Raw genomic sequence first — 18998 nt, forward strand, 5'->3', positions numbered from 1 at the left:
TCTCTGGAAGAGGCTTGCTCTCCACCCACTGGTGTGAGTGTTTGGATGCCCGGGGGTAGGGAGGGAAGCGTCTGCCGGAGCGTCTTAGACGCTTTGTTCCTGTTCCCTGCGGAGGCCGCGGCAGAGAGGGGAGTGGGGCTGGAAGGAATATGGAATGTGCTTTCCTGGCCGCAGTGAGGACTTGGAGTTGACTTTGGTGTGTTGAGTGGATGTGAAACTACTATAAGATTGATCAGACGGGTCTACAATGACGTTCTTTCCCGTATAAGTCCATTGATTCACTAGCAGGCGTCTATACCCGACACTTCTTGTCATCGTCACGTTTATCTTATCCCTGGTCTCCGTGAATTACATTTGCAGCGGTTAGTCGCCGAATGTTTTAGCCACCTACACAAAAGCAAACTGCATTTTTAAAATAAAACTTGGAGACAGAGGGAAAATGTTTTCTTCCCTTTATCACACTCCTCCCCACCAAAAGCAGCTCATCAGTTCTTACCATTTGAAACTCCCCTTCTCTCTCTTCATAGCTACCATTTGCCTGTAATTTGCTTCAGTAAATTGTTGTAGCAGAGTGCGGTGAATTTTCAGGTATTTTCCGTGGGTTTAGTTTGTTTTTTCTTCCTCTGAGAAAGGGATGCCAGCATAGGGAGGAGTTGTTTCAAGTGAGCTCTCACCAGTCTCTCTTCCCCTTAACTTTCTGTCCCTCAGACGCTTACATCAGTGTCCTTCTAAGGAGCTCAGTCTTAACACTCTCCGTTTCCTGCTCTTAATCAAACTCTGCTACATTTTTAATACTGTCTTCCCACAGCGTAGTCTCCATCTTTAATTGGCAGTTCCGGATTCTGAAAATGTACTTGAAACAGGTGTTGTTTCTCCAAGGTGTGCTTTCCCCTTGTTTGTGGCTGCCCGGGGTTATTTTGCATAATTGAGACTTAATATGTTTCAGAGAATTTAGATAAACACTGGCCAGGATGACTGGGAGTGAAAAATAGATACATTAAGGTATGGAAAAGCATCCACATTAGAGCACTTGAACCTCCTTAGAACCTGTTTGGAGAAAAAATATAGAGTGTACTAAACCTCACTAAGGTTATTACGGTCAGGCTGTTTGAAGCACCATCTTTCCCTCCTGCCTTTTTCCCACCTTCCAGTGTACTCAAGAAAATTGAAAAATTGTAATGAATCAATTTAAAATATTTTATTTCCTAAAAGCCTTTTTTGCCTGTTGTAATATGCAGGACCCTTCTCCTTTGATGGGAGAGAGACCTGAATGTAGGTCGAAAAGGTTATGTAAAAAGAAATTATAATAAAAGGGATATTCTGCTTTTCAAATCCGTGTTTTCTCTTAATCTAGTTAAGGCATATCCAAAATAAAATGTAAAAAAGAAAAATAAAAATTGTCTTCATGGAAGCAGCTGGTCTTCCTTGGTTGTACTGAGTTATAGTTATGCTGGGGTGAGATAATTGATGCTGCTTAATGAGAAAACCAAGTGCCCTCAGAGCAGGTTTATGTGGCAGAAACTTGTTTGCACTTGTCGCGAATCAGGTAGCTAGCTTTTGACTCTGTTTAGTTCTTGATTTCTAATACTGAGATGCCATCTGATCATTTGGCAAAGTTGGAAATCCTTTCCGTGTTTCGACGATATGGAGAAGGTGGCCATCTTAATGTAGTAAAGGAAGCTATGGGTTAATTTCACCTTGCTGATGACAAAACCCGGATAGCTCCTTCACAAAACTCAGTGTCCGTAAAAGTACAGAGTTAAGATAGACTCCTGCTGCTTTCCTTAAAGGCCTGCTGTGACACCACCCCCCGCCTCGGCCCGTTTCTTTCCCTCTGTGTCCCTCGATCGTTGTTTGTGGGACTTTTCCCCTGAGAAGACATTTGATTCGATTCATAGGTAGTGTCTGTGATGAAATAGTGAGAGCTGCGTGATTCATTTGGGGATGAAACATGGGACTCTTAGCCCAGTTGGCATCACCCTCGAACCTACAGTTGGATGCGATAGGGCAGCGCTGTAAGCTCTTGCAAACTCTGCCTTTGCTGCACAGTCCATCTCATTCTCTTGTTCTGTTAAGAAGCAGTGTGGTATGACTGGGATAAGGAAGAAGAAGAAAAGCGTGTTGTCACTTGAGTGAGACTGCCTCAGAAATGTTACCAAGTCAGGGTTGGGTGTTTCCTGAACAGTCCCTGCCTCATCCTGGAAGCTACAAGAGAGGCGCCATGATTGAGATGATAGTGATGCTCCCTGAGCGAACTTGTACTCAAGTGCAAATTCAGTTTCAAACACAGAGCAAAAGGATGGGAGTGGGGGAAAGTGCTGTATTTTTACAGGATCTATTTCATGTAAACTCTGTGTCTTGAACAAAATATGAACCACCCAAAGAATGAAATTGGAAAGTCACTAGGAGAAACAGCTGTAGAATCAAAGACCTATATTTAAATTTTGAACCTAGTACTGGATCTTGTGCACATTAAGTGACTTCTTTAAGCCTGCATTTCATATGTAAAATGAAGAAAACTTGATCTTGTAGAGTTACTCTAAAGATCAAAGAAAGGCTTTAAAGCAGTTAAGCATGTCTGGCCCAGGGTAGATGCTTAATGAATGGCAGCTGTGTCAGTAATAGTAACAATATTGTTGTATACCAGGCCAAAGAGAGCGAGGACCTGGGGAGCACAGGCGAGTGGTAATCACGCGAACTGATGGTGCGTGTGTATGAAATGGGTCGCCTTAGGCAGGGGCGTCCTGAGTGAGTGTGACAGCGACGTTATTGCCCAAGTGCAGAAGCAAAACGACGACATGAAAACAAGTACACGAGGCAGCGGGGCGGAGAGGGTATGTAGGCAGACGCTGCGGGACAAAGAGCCGATTGAAAAGGGGCCTCTGAGTCCACAGGCGCGACGATCCACAGCCAGGGATTTGCTGCCGCCTCTGAGTCAGGCCGGGGGTGGGGGTGCACAGTCCCATTAGGAGAGAGATGCCCAGCGGATTTGGCCCGAGAGGCACATTTCTGATTGGGACCAGTGTAGACAGACTCAGCTCCCTTGTTTGCTGGGCGCGGCCATTGAATTAGGGGATGGCTTTCGCGGAGCCTTCGCTGCTTCCCCCTCGCCGCCGGGACCTGTGTAGCCGCTCCATCTGGCTAGCACGGAAGATCCGTTCAGACCTGACTGCTCTGGTGGACTCTTACGTAAGTTGCCGACCTTGCTGTTGTCTATTTTCACTTCATCTCTTCTGACCCCGCCCTTCATCATATTTCCGCCCTGTTACCGGTTACAAAAGCCCTCATCAAGCAGTCATTTTATACACTGGGCACCTGTCGTTTGACACGGCCCTTTCCCCAAAGGAAAGTCTTTAAGACTGTTTTCTACGGTATTTAGGAAACATGTTCTTTACGGAAGTATACATGGGGTTCTAGGTAGAATTGTCTGTCTGTCTTGGAGGTTGCTCCTAATTTGAATACCTGTCTGAATTCTTCCAGAGTAGATGAACCATGAGCCCTCCCGAGTTTGGGTTCTTCATATATACGTTGTTCTGACTTTTTTAACTGCATAAACAGAAGTCTGAATGAGGTGTATAGAACTGGCTGAAGAGCAGTATGAACCAGCCATTTTTTCTTTTTAGAGTATTAGGACCCTATACAATCAAGGAGTGTTTGTGTGTCTAAATAGAAAGGTCACCTATAAAAAAAAGTCTTCTGGAAGAAACCCTGGGGAACTGGGGAAGTGTCCGATTCTTAAGGAGCTAACCATGGCGTTAGGTACGTTTTCTGTACAGGAAGATTCCTGTCAGTCTTCACCTAGGGCCTGCTGTGGGAACTGCAGGCTCCTGTGGAGAGCTCTTGAGTTTTAAGTTCTTGGAGGGTTGGTTTATCTTCCTAAAGCCCGAGGTTCAGAAATCAGACTTTCAAATACAAATTAAATATATATATATATAGCTATTGACTTCCTAATAAATGACCGTCCTCACCACTGAGAGTAGGCAGTGGAGAGGGCTGTTAAAACAACTCTGTCAAGGCCGTGTTTTAGAGCTTCTTAGGTATGGCCAGTGTCTTAAGGTATATTTAAAATACTTAAACTCCAGTATGATTGTAATAGTCTAGGTGCCAGCAGGGAGTGTCAAGTGGGGAGGAAAAACTATTCTAGACCTGGCAGTGGTTTTCAGCCTTTGGAACCTAGCAAAAGCTGCGGATTCTCCCAAGAAAAGTGGACAGTCCAGGCGGTGTGTCTAAATTCTGGGAGAATAGGGTCTTCTAACGCCAGTCACGGATCCCAAAGGAAGAATTCCTCTTCTAGACTATTTTCTTTACAATCTGGATCCTTGACCAGGGAAGTGAGTAGCGTGTGTGGGACTTAGAGGTGACATGAGAACGGTGGAGTGACTGCAGGAGGGGTGACGTGTCTCTGTATCCTTGGCCAGATGAAGCATCAGGGTCTGAACGGGAGCCTGAACCTGGACTCTCTGGAAGGTGTGCCAACGGCCAGCTCCAGCAGATGGAGCGAGCTGACTGAAGCGGAGCGGCTCCAGGAGAACCTCCAGGCCTACCGCGCCTTCCACGGGATGCTGGCCCGGCTGTTGGAAGACCAGCGGGCACACTTCACCCCGGCTGAAGAAGACTTCCATCAGGCGATACACACCGTCCTCCTCCAGGTGGCGGCCTTCGCGTACCAGCTGGAAGAGTTGATGGCGCTGCTGGAGCACAGGGTGCCCCCCAGGGAGGCCGGCGGGCCGCCCCTTCTTGCTGGGGACGCTGGGCTCTTTGAGAAGAAGCTGTGGGGCCTAAAGGTGCTGCAAGAGCTTTCTCAGTGGACAGTGAGGTCCGTGCACGACCTGTGGACCATCTCTCAACAAAGTGGGGTCCCCGCACGTGGGAGCCACTGTGCCACCAAGGACAAGAAAATGTAGAGGTTACGCCCCCGCTCCCTCGCTTCCTCTCCTGACGGAGTAGACGCTGTTCTCTGAGGCCTCAGTTCCCCAGTCTTAGTTTTGGAAACCTCTAAAACCACAGGCATTTTCACAGGGTTGGCGACATGGACAGATAGGCATACAGGTTTATTCTGGGGGTGCGTGTGTGTGTGTGTGCATGCCATAAAGGAATGACGGGCACAGGTTTATTCTGGGGTGCGTGCGTGCGTGCGTGTGTGAGTGTGTGTGTGCGTGCGTGCGTGTGAGTGTGAGTGTGTGTGTGTGCATGCCATAAAGGAATGATGGGCACAGGTTTATCTGGGGTGCGTGCGTGCGTGCGTGCGTGCCGTAAAGGAATGCGGGCCGTAACTCCGGTCGTGGTTGACTCTTCTGAGAAGACTAAGAGAATGAACTAAAAATCACAGACCCTCGCCAGTTCAAGCTCTGGGATGACAGAGATCGTGATTAGCGCGTGTTGAGTATCTGCTGTATTGAAGCGCCCTGCCAGGGGCTTGATGGGAATCATGATCTCCCACAGCCCCGCTGAGGGAGGAGGTGGTGTCTCCGTTTGGCAGAGGAGAAGACAGGCTCGCAGAAATGGGTCCCGCTTGGTCAGGGTTTCCCGCCTAGGAGACGCACCCTGACTTTGGGCCCAGACGTTTCGCACCCCAAAGCCTGTGCGCCCTTCACTTCAGAGGCCTGGTTACGGGCCTCTGCTCCTCTGCCCCGGAGGGTTGGGAAGTGCGTGCGTGTACTCCATCCCGGGGCTGAGGAGCCAGCCCCCAGCTGTGTCCTGAGGGCGCTGGAGGCCGCGCTAGCACTTGCTGCCCATACTTAGCAAGGAAGAGAGCAGTTAGAGCCTCAGATCGGTCCGCCACGCTTCTGGAAGCTGGCAGTGTGCATGCACACGGTATGCTTTCAGGTACCCGCTGATGCCCTTGAGTGCGGGCTTGGGCACAGCGTCCACCAGGCTGCCTCAGTCCGCGGCAATCAGCGCCGCAGTGAGTGACACAGGCCCTGTAGCCCAGACCTCCCTGAACAGCGGGTCTCGGGTGAAAAAGTCGAAATCCTCCTCCAGCCGCCCTCCGGCCTTAGTCACGCGGAGGGCATGCGGCCCACAGTGTTCCCAGTGGGAATGCGGAGCTTCTGAGGCCACGCAGCACGGCCTTCCTAGGCCTCAGCAAAGGGCACGACTCTGCGCGTGATGTTCTTGAGAGGAACTCTGAAAAGCACCAGCTCGTGCACGCGGCTATTAAAGGAAAAGCTCACTTCCAGTCGGGCTTATGAGCTAGCGGGGCAGGGGTATCAGAAGTTCCCGGGGTGTCATGCACTTCACAACGCCAGTGGATGCACGCTCGGGGTTGGGGGTTCAGATCAACTTGGCTTTCTTCTTTAAAGGCCGCGAGTCAGAGAGGGCTGGCTGCCTGACGGGTCTGTGTCCCACGCCCCGTGACCTCCGTGCGCAGTGCTCGGGCCAGCCTCTGGCGCGCAGGGAAGGTGGGCTGCGCGCCAGCTCGGCTGCAGGCCCGGACTGGACCGCAGTCTGAGCTGCGTGTAAGGGGCACGCAGCTGAGGGCTGGCGCGGGGCAGAAAGCGCTTCCCAAGCAGGCAGGGGTCCAGTGTGTCTCAGAGGCGGGGTGAGGAGCAGAAAAACCACAAGAGCCAGGGAAGAGTGTCTTACTAGAAGAAAATCAGGCAATTTTAATGCACAGCTGGGTCCAGCCAGCCCTAGAAGTTTATTGCTGTCTGTATCGTTGGTTATGGTATGTGTCACTTTGCAGTGAACGCATAGAAGCGCATTTCATTCAAGCTTTTCCTTGTTTCAATGGTTTCTTCTGCTTAAGAACAGAATTTTGATAAAACACGTATTAATATGAAATGCTTAGATTTATCTGTACAGTACATTAGGCTCTTTTGGTTTAATGCAGAATGATCTGACTGACATTTCTTACTGAGAAATACTGATCACAACTTTAAGTCCCCCAGTCGGTACAATTTTTTAAAAAAGATTTGGGGGGAGGGAGGGTGTTTTTTAAAGCCTTAATTGAATTTGTTACAATATTGCTTCTGTTTTAAGTTTTGTTTTTTTTTTGGCCAGGAGGCGTGCGGGCTGTTACTTAGCTCACCAACCAGGGATGGAACCCACACTCCCTGCATTGGAAAGCGAAGTTTTAACAACTGGACTGCCAGGGAAACCCCTGTGCAACTTTTAAAGTGTATTTATTTTTCTGGCTTCTTTGAGTCTTGTGTGGTGCCCAGGATCTGCAGTCTTTGTGGTGGCATGCGGGATCTTTAGGTGGGGCCTCCGGAATCTCGTTCCTTGACCAGGGATCGAACCTGGGCCCCTGCATCAGGAGCATGGCGTCTTAGCCATGGATATCCTGTTGTCTGTTCACATTGAGCGGACGTGGCAGGGCAGACATCTGTAGGAGTTTCAGACGCCAGTGGAGTGTGGCTTCAGCTCTGCTGAGCCGCACCTGAAGGAATTTTTATCTACTAGATGCACATTTGACATGGCAGGGGGTCCAGGAAAGGTGTAAGTACTGACTACTGGACAGGAGGAGGTAGAAAGATCAGGTCACAAAAGTAGCGTGTCTTCTGAGGGCATTCCCCGGCAGCATGCAGCTCTGTGCCGCTGTCACCTGCAGGAAACGCGGACAGACTTCTTAGAAAAGGATGAAGGGGAAACGGGCACTTGTCCATAATAACGAAGACATAAACGTGTGGATTGAATGCGTAGGCACCGCGTCATGCTGGTCTGAAATAGATGAAACAGACTAAGTAAGGGAGTGACAATACTCCGTGCATACACATAACGCTGCATATAATAAGGCCTCTTTTAAATTTATGTTTAACTGGAGGGTAATTGCTCTACAATGTTGAGTTGGTTTCTGCCATACGTCAACATGAATCAGACACAGGTGTGCTGATGTCCCCTTCCCCTGGAACCTCCCTCCCACCCCCACCCCAGCCCAGCCCACCGCTTTAGGTTGTCACAGGGCACCAGGCTTAATAAGGTCTGAAGAGGCAAACATTTAGTTCCCAGCGCCTAACTCGGCTCAGAGGTTAAAGCGTCTGCCCCCAATGCGGGAGACCTGGGTTCAATCCCTGGGTCGGGAAGATCCCCTGGAGAAGGAAATGGTAACCCACTCCAGTATTCTTGCCTGGAGAATCCCGTGGACGGAGAAGCCTGGTAGGCTACAGTCCACGGGGTCGCATAGAGTCGGACACGACTGAGCGACGGAACGGAACTCCTATTTTGTAAAGAGAACTGGGACTCCCTTGATGGTCGGGTGGTAAAGAATCTACCTTCCAATGCAGGGGACAAGAGTTCGATCCCTGGTCAGGGAATTAGGATCCCACCTGCTGCTCTGGATCCCACCAGAGCCTGCGGACAGCAGTGAAGACCCAGCACAGCAGAAGTAAATAAACACTACCACCGGAGAAGGCCTCCCTCAGGGGACAGATTCCTGAACCTGTCCAGGAACTGCATGGGTGAGAGTTGACAAATACTTCATGCATTGATTTCCGAAAGTAATTTGGAAAAAGACTTGAAAATTAGCACAAACAGAAAGTCCACGTCTGGAAGAAAATTGACGTTAAGACAGCCAGGTTGGAGGGAGTGAGAGTCTCAGGACAAATGGAAAGTGTGAGGTCGCAGCCCGGGAGTCGCATTTGTTTCAGGCGGCTCTGGATTCAAGCCTGACAGATGACTCATTGTTGTGACTGCTGGTCAAAGAGGGACAGGGCCGGTGAACAGCGGAAAAGCCGTTTAGAAGTATTTCTGTCTGTGAACCCTCAGCTCATGATGTGGCTGGGCGCCGTCTCTTTCTTTTGGGTAAAATAGAAATGCAGGAAGCAGGGGGATGAGAAAGGGACTGGTGAAGAGAAAAAAGGGGGAAAAGAAAGATGCGGGTGTCACTCCCGTTGACGCACCTCTGTGTGTGTCTGTGAGGGTTCGGGCCAGGGCCTTGAAAAAGGGATGCTGTGGCCTCCTGCCTCTCAGCCTGCCTCAGCGTCAAGCCTCAGACCCAAGAATGAGCCCTCCAATGGCAGTACATTTAAGAAGTGAAAATGAGGGACTTCCCTGGTTAGGCAGTGACTGAGACTCTGAGCTCCAAACGCAGGGGCCTGGCTTTGACCCCTGGTCCTGGAATTATATCCCACATGCTGCAACTAAAGAGTCTGCATGCCACGGTGAAGACCAAAGACCCCGCGTGCCACACCTAACACCTGGCACAGACAAATATTTTTTTAAAAATGAAGATGATAAAAAAAAGTCATCATTTCATTCAGAAGCATCTATTGAACTCTAAGGTCTACAGATAAAAACGATAAAAATATAATTTGATCTTTTGATAAAATACGTGTGGGGTGTGAGGTATGAAAATCCGCACACGTGTGGCTCTTAAAATACCCTATTTTGATCAGTCTATTGGCAGATGGATGCCAAAATGAAAGAATAAGGGATTCGGTAACGGCTAACAATAAAGATTTTGCCTCAGCAAGACCACGAGTCGCTGCGTCTATTTTTGTATCTGGATGAACAGGGGGAATTTCAAGTGATTTCAACATGGGATGAAACGTAATCCCTCCGGCCAGGGCCAGGCTCACTCGAGCATGCTGGGTAAAGCTCTGTGATGCCAGGCCACTGGGCACTGCTCCCAAGGCCGGCCAGGCAGCCTCGAAGAGGTAGACTTCCCCTACGTTTGCCAGCTTGCCTGCAACTGAGGGAGATTTCCTTTAATCCAGTTTTACATGCAAGAGAAGAAACCTTAGGCAGAAACCAAGTTGAGGAAAATCCGTGGTGGGAAATACTAAAACGTGCCTAGGAGGTTCTGCATTTTTATCCACGTATGAAAGGGAGTACTGCACTGACTCCCGTCAGACTCCTCCATGCTGATTCATGTCATTGACTCGCCCTTCTGAAGCCCCTGATGCTGGGAAAGGCAGAAGGAGAAGGGGGCGGCAGAGGATGAGCTGGTTCGACAGCATCACTGACTCAGCGGACATGAATCTGAGCAAACTCCGGGAGACAGTGGAGGACAGAGGAGCCTGGCGTGCTGCAGTCCGTGGGGTCTCAAAGAGCTGAACAGGACTTAGCGACTGAGCAACAGCTCCCCTGAAACACTTTCACGAGCAGGGCGAGCAGCAGTGAGTGCTAACCTGCCCGAGTTCCCTGCTCGAGTATGCGGGAGGTTTGCAGAGTTCTGGCTCCAAAGCTCACCCCACTACCCCTGGCTGCAGTGGGACCGCTAGGAATCAAGATGGCTCTAGCCTGAAATACCCATTCTCCATCCCTGTGATTCAATCTCCTTGCACGCAGCCAGTGACAGACTTTACACAATCTCTGTAACAGACTGTACTCTTTCCAAACTCAGGAGCAAGTCGGTTTCTTCTGAGCTGAAATGCCAATAACAGCTCACTTCACAGGATTTTATACAGCGCAGACACATTTGAGTATCTGAAAGTATTTGTCAGTGACATGCGAACATAGAGCATACTTAACGCCTCCAACAGCTCGGACTAATGGCAGACTTCTTGCTAAGAAAAGAGCTCTGCAAGCATCTCAGGGATAAGTCCCCGGGAGCTTCCTGGGGTCATTCAGCCAGAGCCTAGACGTTACCCGGCTTATTGCACTGTGGGCCTTTGGCCACTAGAGGCCGATGTCGTTTCATGCAGAGCCTCCAACTCCCTGGAGAGCGGAGACCAGGCTGTCCACTGCATCCAAAAGACAGTTTCCGCAAGCATCAGACACGTTCCGGAGATGCGTGGTAAACAGCCAAGGAGACATGCAAACCAAGGCACCCTCCAGTAGCAGTGTCAATCGCTCAGTCGTGTCTGACTCGGACCCCATGGTCTGTAGCCCGCCAGGCTCTTCTGTCCATGGGATTCTCTAGGCAAGAATCCTGGAGATCTTTTAGACCTAGAGGCGGAACCCGTGTCTCTTAGGTCTCCTGCACTGGCAGGTGAGTTCTTTACCACTAGTACCACCTGAAAAGCCCAAAGAATGAATACATGAACGATTGAAATGAAAGAATGGAAAACCCTCCTTTCTTTCACATCTTATCTCCAACTCTCTCTACTCAACTCTCCGGACCGTGACGCTCCGCAGAGATTCCTCCAACTCCAGTCTGAGTTTTGAACCCCCAGCTTTGCTGATTTATTTGCCTGTGACTTAGTGATTGCCAGCCTTTCAACGCTGCAACATTCTTTTCACAAGAAACACACAGTCCCTTTTTATTTGTACCTCCAACTTGTTTTAAAAACAACATCCTAACTTTAAAAGTAAATTTAAAATTAATTTTCATTGTAAAATTCTTAGGAACTTCATGAGCTAACTAGTGACTATCTGGTTTACACCAGTCTGTCTTCTGTAAAGCACAGGATGGTTTAGAGCAAGTCTAAAGCTCCAGGGAGTCAGACTGTGGCTGAGATAGAGTGGGCATGGAAGCTGGGGCTCAGAATTGACCGGGTTCACCCTTGTGAATTTCCCTCCACAGCTGCTCAGTTCTGTTATCCATTTCTTTATTTTTTAAAAATAATATGTGGAATTTTATGTAAATGCACATCTCATAAAATTTTGAAACAGTGAGTTAATCAAGAGGGAATATAAGTGTTGAAAAGTTGGAACTAAGATTGAGTTTAGCAGCAAGAATGTAGTAGAAGGATCCAAATTTGGCTCTGAGCTCTCTGGAAGTCAAAATAATGACAAAGACCTCTTTGTTCTACATGACTCACAGCGTCCACGAGATCACAACAACCCAGTGTACATGAGAAACAGCTCACAGTGCCCACGAGATCACAGCAACCCCATGTACAAGAGACACGGCTCATGGTGCCCACAAGATCACAGCAACCCCATGTACATGAGACACGGCTCACGGCGCCCACGAGATCACAGCAACCCCATGTACAAGAGACACGGCTCACGGTGCCCACGAGATCACAGAGACCCCATGTACAAGAGATACGGCTCACGGTGCCCATGAGATCACAGCGGCCCCGTGTACATGAGACACGGCTCATGGTGCCCACGAGATCACAGCGACCCTGTGTACAAGAGACACAGCTCACAGTGCCCACGAGATCACAGCAACCCCGTGTACGAGAGACATGGCTCACAGCGCCCATGAGATCACAGCAACCCTGTGTACAAGAGAAACGGCTCACAGTGCCCACGAGATCACAACAACCCCGTGTACGAGAGACAAGGCTCACGGTGCCCACGAGATCACAACAACCCCGTGTACGAGAGACACGGCTCACGGCACCCACGAGATCACAGTGACCCCGTGTACGAGAGACACGGCTCACGGTGCCCACGAGATCACAGCAATCCCGTGTCCCAGAGAAGCCAGTTTCAGGAGGAGGTGCTGTGTGACGTCCAAGGGCAGCTCCCAGGCAGCATGTTGTCCATCAGTCCCTGTCCTGTTGCTGGCTGGGATGGCGTTTCAGCAGCCTCTCCACCCTGTTTCTGAGGGTTCTGAAGGATCTTGGAGACTCAGGGGTGTCCCCACGTTGCCACCTACCCTTTCCCCATCCTTTTTATCTTTATTTTTTGTCTGCTTGCCTCCAATATTCGGAAACAATGAAAACTGAGTTGTATTGATCATTTCATTTCTTCAAGCTCTTATACTAGGCAAAATGAAGCTTAGAACTGTTCCATACATGAAATAATAATACATTTAAGAATCCCAGAAGGGCAGGTGACCTAAAAGGATTTGAGAACTGAGTCATATACCTTAGGCCTCCCAAGAGCTCTTCTGGTTTTCTCTAGTCAGCAAGCTTACAGAGCATCTGCTGGGTTTCTGCCTGATACTGAGCTCTGGAAATGATTCTAATGAGCACAGCACCTTCCTTCCTGCCATTCAAAGAGTTCCTGATCAGATTGGATGAAGAACTCATTCAAAGGGACAGACTCACAGTTACATGCTGCTGAAGATGTTAGCAGAGGAACCAGAGATCAGATAGCCAACATTGGTTGCATCATAGAGAAAGCAAGTGAATTCCAAAAAAAATTCTAATTATTCTTCATTGACTACGCTATCTGTGTGAACTGTGGGAAATTTTTAAAGAGATGGGAATACCAGACCACCTTACCTGCCCCCTGAGAAACCTGCATGCAGGTCAAGAAGCAACAGTTAGAATCGGACATAGAATGGACTGTTTCCAAGTTGGGAAAGGAGTATGTCAAGGCTGTATATTGTGACCCTGCTTATTGAACTTATATGCAGAGTACATCATGAGGAATGCTGGGCTGGAAGAAGCACAAGCTAGAATCAAGATTGCCGGGAGAAACATCAACAGCCTCAGATATGCAGATGACACCACCCTTATGGCGGAAAGAGAAGAGGAACTAAAAAGCCTCTTGATGAAAGTGAAAGAGGAGAGTGAAAAAGCAGGCTTAAAACTCAACATTCAGAAAATTAAGATCATGGAATCCCATTCCATCACTTCATGGCAAATAGATAGGAAACAATGGAAACAGTGAGAGACTTTATTTTCGTGGGCTCCAAAATCATGGTGGATGGTGACTGCAGCCATGAAATTAAAAGACCCTTGCTCCTTGGAAGAAAATCTATGCCAAACCTAGACACTGTATGAAAAAGCAGAGACATCACTTTGCCAACAGTCATGTACAGAAGTGAGGGTTGGGGCCATAAGGAAGGCTGAGTGACGAAGAATTGATGTTTCTGAACTGTGGTGTTAGAGAAGACTCTTGAGAGTCCCTTGGACTGCAGGGAGGTCAAATCAGTCGATTCTAAAGGAAATCAGTCCTGAATATTCATTGGAAGGACTGATGCAGAAGCTGAAGCATGAATACTTTGGCCACCTGATATGAAGAGCCAACTCATTGGAAAAGACTCTGATGCTGGGAAAGATTGAGGGCAGGAGGAGAAGGGGACGACAGAGGATGAGATGGTTGGATGGCCTCATTGCCTGAATGGGCATGAGTTTGAGCAAACTCTGGGAGAGAGTGAAGGACAGGGGAGCCTGGCATGCTGCAGTCCATGGAGTCGGAAAGAGTTGGACACGACAGAGATGGAACAACAAAACATCACTGTGAACCTGCCTGCAACCCTGCCTGGGTTCGATCCCTGAGTCGGGAAGATCCCCTGGAGAAGGGAAAGGATACAGACTCCACGATTCTTGCCTGGAGAATCCCATGGACAGAGGAGCCTGGCGGGCTACAGTCCATGATTTGGACACAACTGAGCGCCAGCACTAACCACCACAAAACAAGCATTTTTTTGTTGTAATTTTCCACAGTGGCTCCAGATACGAGATGGAGATGTGAAATCATCAAGGAGACCGATTTCTATCAAGCAAAGAGCAAGTCCAGTAGAGCAGACCAGGGGCAGATCGGGCTGCCTCTGAAGGTCATGATCTCCCTGTTCTCGAGCTGCTCAGGCAGACACCACTCGGTGAACAGGCTGCACACAGACCCCAACCCCGGCAGCCCTGAACATCTAGGAATTCACTTCCAGGTTTGTCCACAGACACGGGATGCTCTGTGACCCTCTCCCAATGTCTTGACTCTCCCCAGTCTTTGGGCTGCTCCAGGTTTGTGATACCCTTTTCCACAGAAACAGGAGGAGCCCATTCAAGCTTCAGGCGGTGGCGGACAGGTGGACAAATTTTAACACAGGCATCATCCGGCCACCAAAACAGGGAGGAGTGTGTGTTCTTTTGTGGAAACCCCACTTCACTGCCCTGTGATACTTACACTAGGGCTGAAAGCAACAAGCTCTCTGCTTGCATAGATTCCTTAGTATTCTGGAGACCTTCTTTTTCTTTTTTTTCCTAACCATCCAGAAAATGACGCAAAACTTTAATCATGACACCAACACTTACCAAGTCTGTTCGAAAGCTCCAGGACCTTGGTAAAAGGTCCCTGTCTGGCCAGGAATTTTCAGCGGGAAGTAGCATTTACAGATTCAAGGGGAAAGCATCTTTGGGGCCTTCTGTGGGAAAAAAGATGGGTCCTTTGGAAGCACAGCCCCTGGTAGCCAAGGTGACAGGGTGAAACTGTGCTCCTTGCTGGCGTACGAATGGCCCATCTGCTAGAGCACTCTACTGTTCACTCTTGGCCTGAGTAGGTTGTGTTCATCCTTGACGTTTTAGCCTGAAGCCCACTTTCCCTTTTCTTGCATACTTACTGGCATATTTGGCGGGGCTGATTCCTAGCTGTGGCATGCTGGGTCTTCGACCTTCACGGTGGCACGTGGCATCTTGAGTTTCAGCATGGGAACACTGCGTTGAAGCATGGGGGATCCAGTTCCCTGGCCAGGGATCAAACCCACGGCCCCCGCACTGGGAGCTTAGACTCCTAGCCACTGAAGCTGCAAGGAAGTCCCTTAAAGCCCACTTTCTAAGAGAGGCCCGTCTTATTCCCAAGCAGAGTGTAGTCTGGGGCAAAGGGTGCCGCAGAGTGCAAAGGGGCAGCAGCTGGGGGCGGTCAGCCCCCTGCACCCACAGAGCCGCCTCTCTCACGGGACATGTGAGAGCTACACCGCCATTCTTGCCTCCACGCCCTGCTCCAAGTGTGTTGAATGTGAATACTGCTTTCCTCCTTGAGTCAATTCTTTGGAATAAATTCCCAGACACGGAGACATTGAATTAAGGAAGGAGTATGAACAATGGCCAGGTCCTGAGACCCAGACCCAGAATGCGCTGCTGAGGGACGGCCCAGTGAGCGCGTCAGTTTTCCCGCTGTCTCCTCCATAGAAGCCCGTTTGCGCAGCCCATGTACGTAAACAGGTGTATGTGGCCGGCCCAGGAAGAAACTGACGGGAGACATGACACCCCCACTTACAAACAGGTGCACGCTAGCTCGCTTCAGTCACGTCTGACTTTCTGCGACCCCGTGGACTGTTGCCCACCAGGCTCCTCTGTCCATGGGATTCTCCAGGCAAGAACACTGGAGTGGGCTGCCTGACATACCGTGCAGTGTTGAATCAAGAGAGAGAAGACAGGAGTTGCCTGGTGGTACGGTGGATGAGAACCTGTCTCCCAGTGCAGGGGAAATGGTTCGGTCCCTGGTCTGGGAAGATTCCACAGGCCCAGAAGCGACTAAGCCCGGGCACGACAGCGACTGAGCCTGAGCACCCAGGACCCGAGCTCTGCAACAGGAGAGCCCCCACGATGAGAAGCGGGCATCACACAGCACAGTCCCGGCTTGCTGCGGCTAGAGAGAGCAGGTGTGCAGCAGTGAAGGACCAGCACAGCCAACAAGAAATAAAAAGTTAATAAAATGACAAAAAACGCCCTATAACCCTCAGGTTAAACAAACAAGGAAAGAGAGAGAAGACGTGCAAAAGTAGCTGCTGCCAAAAGGAAGGAGGTTCCCGTGCACTGTTGCTGCTGTTCAGCCGCTCGGTCGCGTCCGACTCTCTGCCACCCCAAGGACTGCAGCACGCCAGGCCTCCCTGTCCATCACCAACTCCCGAAGTTCACTCAGACTCATGTCCATCGAGTCGCTGATGCTATCCAGCCATCTCATCCTCTGTCGTCCACTTCTTCTCCTGCCTTCAGTCTTCCCAGCATCGGGGTCTTTTCCAGTGAGTCAGCTCTTCACATCAGGGGGCCAAAGCATTGGAGTTTCAGCTTCACCATCAGTCCTTCCAGGGAATATTCAGGATTGATCTCCTTTAGGATGGACGTGTACATGCTACAGCACAGATGCAACTTGAAGACGTTAAGCTAACTGAAATACATTAAGCGCTTGGAACAAGCTAGTCACAAAAAGGAAAATGATACGTGGTTCCACTTACCTTGGGTGTCTAATGTAATCAGATTCTTAGAGAGTAGAGAGCTCTCCCAGGGACTGAGGCGGGCAGAGTGGGGACCAGGAGGTGTTACATGAGTGTGGAGCTTCACTCTTGCAAGAGGAAAGAGTTCTGCACACTGGTTCCACAACACTGAATATACTTAGCACTACTGAACAACACCATCAGAAAAGGGTAAATGGTAAATCCTACGCTACGTGCTTTTCACCGTAATTGAGGGAAAAGAAAAAAGACTTTCTGGCTCACAAAACAGCCTGCCAAGTGATGTCTGCACTGCCTACTGCTGGGTATTCCCCGCTTTCAGAATAAAATACCACCAGGGGGAGCCATTTCATACTGTTCATGGAAACTCAACATTCAGAAAACGAAGATCATGGCATCCAGTCCCATCACTTCATGGCAAATAGATGGAGAAACAGTGGAAAGAGTGACAGACTATTTTTTGGGGCTCCAAAACTGCTGCAGATGGTGATTGCAGCCATGAAATTAAAAGACGCTTACTCCTTGGAAGCAAAGTTACGACCAACCTAGACAGCATATTAAAAAGCAGAGACATTACTTTGTCAATAAGGGTCCGTCTAGTCAAGGCTATGGTTTTTCCAGTGGTCATGTATGGATGTGAGAGTTGGACTGTGAAGAAAGCTGAGCACCGAAGAATTGATGCTTTTGAACTGTGGTGTTGGAGAAGACTCTTGAGAGTCCCTTGGACTGCAAGGAGATCCAACCAGTCCATCCTAAAGGAGATCAGTCCTGGGTGTTCATTGGAAGGACTGATGCTAAAGCGGAAACTCCAATACTTTGACCACCTGGTGCTAAGAACCAACTCATTGGAAAAGAGCCTGATGCTGGAAAGTTTGGGGGCAGGAGGAGAAGGGGACGACAGAGGATGAGATGGTGGATGGCATCACCGGCTCAATGGACATGAGGTTGAGTAAACTCTGGGAGTTGGTGATGGACAGGGAGGCCTGGCGTGCTGCAGTCCATGGATTCGCAAAGAGTCGGACACGACTGAGCGACTGAACTGAACTGAGGGGGAGCCATTTACTCTCGTTGTCAGGGCTTTGAAATACAGGCAGGGAAGGAGAAAAAATCGCTGAAATAGCTCAGTTAAGAGAGCGTTAGACTGAAGATGTAAAGGTCCCTGTTTCAATCCCGGTTTCGGCAATGGTTTTGGGCTTCCCTTGTGGCTCAGCTGGTAAAGAATCCGCCTGCAATGCAGGAGACCTGGGTTCGATCCAGGTTGCAAAGATCCCCTGGAGAAGGGGAGGGCTCTCCTCCACACTATTCTGTCCTGGGGGACTCTGGCCTGGGTCAGAAAGAGTCGGACAGGACTGAGAGACTTTCACTTTCATTTCACTTTCAGAGGAGAGCTGGGGGGAATAGAAAGAGTAGCTCTGACTGACATGTATTCACTCTCAGGGGCAAGGCAGGCAGCGGGCGGGAAGCTGCTGGACAGCACAGGGAGCTCTGCTCATGCTCTGTGGCGAGCTGGGGGGAGGGGGAGTGGGAGGGGGTGTGAGAGGGCGGGGTATAAGGACATTTACTGCTGACACATACTGCTGTGCAGCAGAAGCCTGCACAACATTGTAAAGCAAATGGATCTCATCAAAATCCTGCACCACAAACCCGAAGGGCTGAAAGCCATCCCTCAGTTTCCCCCTTACACTCGTCCCTGCGGTCACATGCTCACAGCGTCTCAAAGGGTGTCCCAGCCTCTACCAGATAACAGTAATGAGTGATTTGGAACATGAAAAGCTAGACTCCAGGGGAAAGAGAGGGGAATGAATTAGGGGTCACCAACGGGGGACAACAGAGACGTAAACATGCAGTCACACTGTGTTCTGCTTGCTCATCGCTTTTCAGGGGCGAAGTTGTGTCCAGCTCTTTGCAATCCCATGGACTGCAGCACGCCAGGCTTCCCTGTCCTTCACCATCTCCCTGAGTTTGCTCAAACTAAAGTCCACTGAGTCAATGATGCCATCCAACCATCTCAACCTCTGTGGCCCCGTTCCCTTCTTGCCCTCAATCTTTCCTGGCATCAGGGTCTTTGCAATGAGTTGGTTCTTTGCGTCAGGTGGCCAAACATACAAAATAGATACACACCAAGGAGCCACTGCATAGCACGGGGGACTGCAGGACTTCCCTCGTGGCTCAGGCTGTAAAGAATCTGCCTGCCAGGTGGGAGAAGCGGGTTCAATCCCTGGGTCGGGAAGATCCCCTAGAGAAGGGAATGGCAACCCACTCCAGTATTCTTGCCTGGAGCGGAGCCTGACTTGCTATAGTCCATGGGATTGGATTCATG

At 49.7% G+C, this 18998-nt stretch overlaps 1 protein-coding gene across 1 annotated transcript; it reads left to right on the forward strand.

Moving 5' to 3' along the window:
* The first annotated feature begins 1463 nt into the window (after positions 1–1463).
* Positions 1464–9753, forward strand: CNTF (ciliary neurotrophic factor). Its single transcript, XM_055424176.2, has 2 exons — positions 1464–3189; positions 4419–9753. Exons 1-2 carry the CDS (start codon positions 3076–3078, stop codon positions 4902–4904), a joined length of 600 nt encoding a protein of 199 aa, XP_055280151.1. The 5' UTR covers positions 1464–3075; the 3' UTR covers positions 4905–9753.
* Positions 9754–18998: the final 9245 nt, after the last annotated feature.

This window comes from Moschus berezovskii, chromosome 14 (assembly GCF_049115385.1).
Source record: "Moschus berezovskii isolate FMDL1 chromosome 14, NW_MosBer_1.0, whole genome shotgun sequence".
NCBI lineage: Eukaryota > Metazoa > Chordata > Mammalia > Artiodactyla > Moschidae > Moschus > Moschus berezovskii.

Excerpts from the sequence above, each read along its gene's own strand:
- CNTF (XM_055424176.2), top strand. The coding sequence starts at position 3,076 with ATGGCTTTCGCGGAGCCTTCGCTGCTTCCCCCTCGCCGCCGGGACCTG. Across the intron at positions 3,190-4,418 it reads CTGCTCTGGTGGACTCTTAC|ATGAAGCATCAGGGTCTGAA; the intron begins GTAAGTTGCCGA and ends ATCCTTGGCCAG.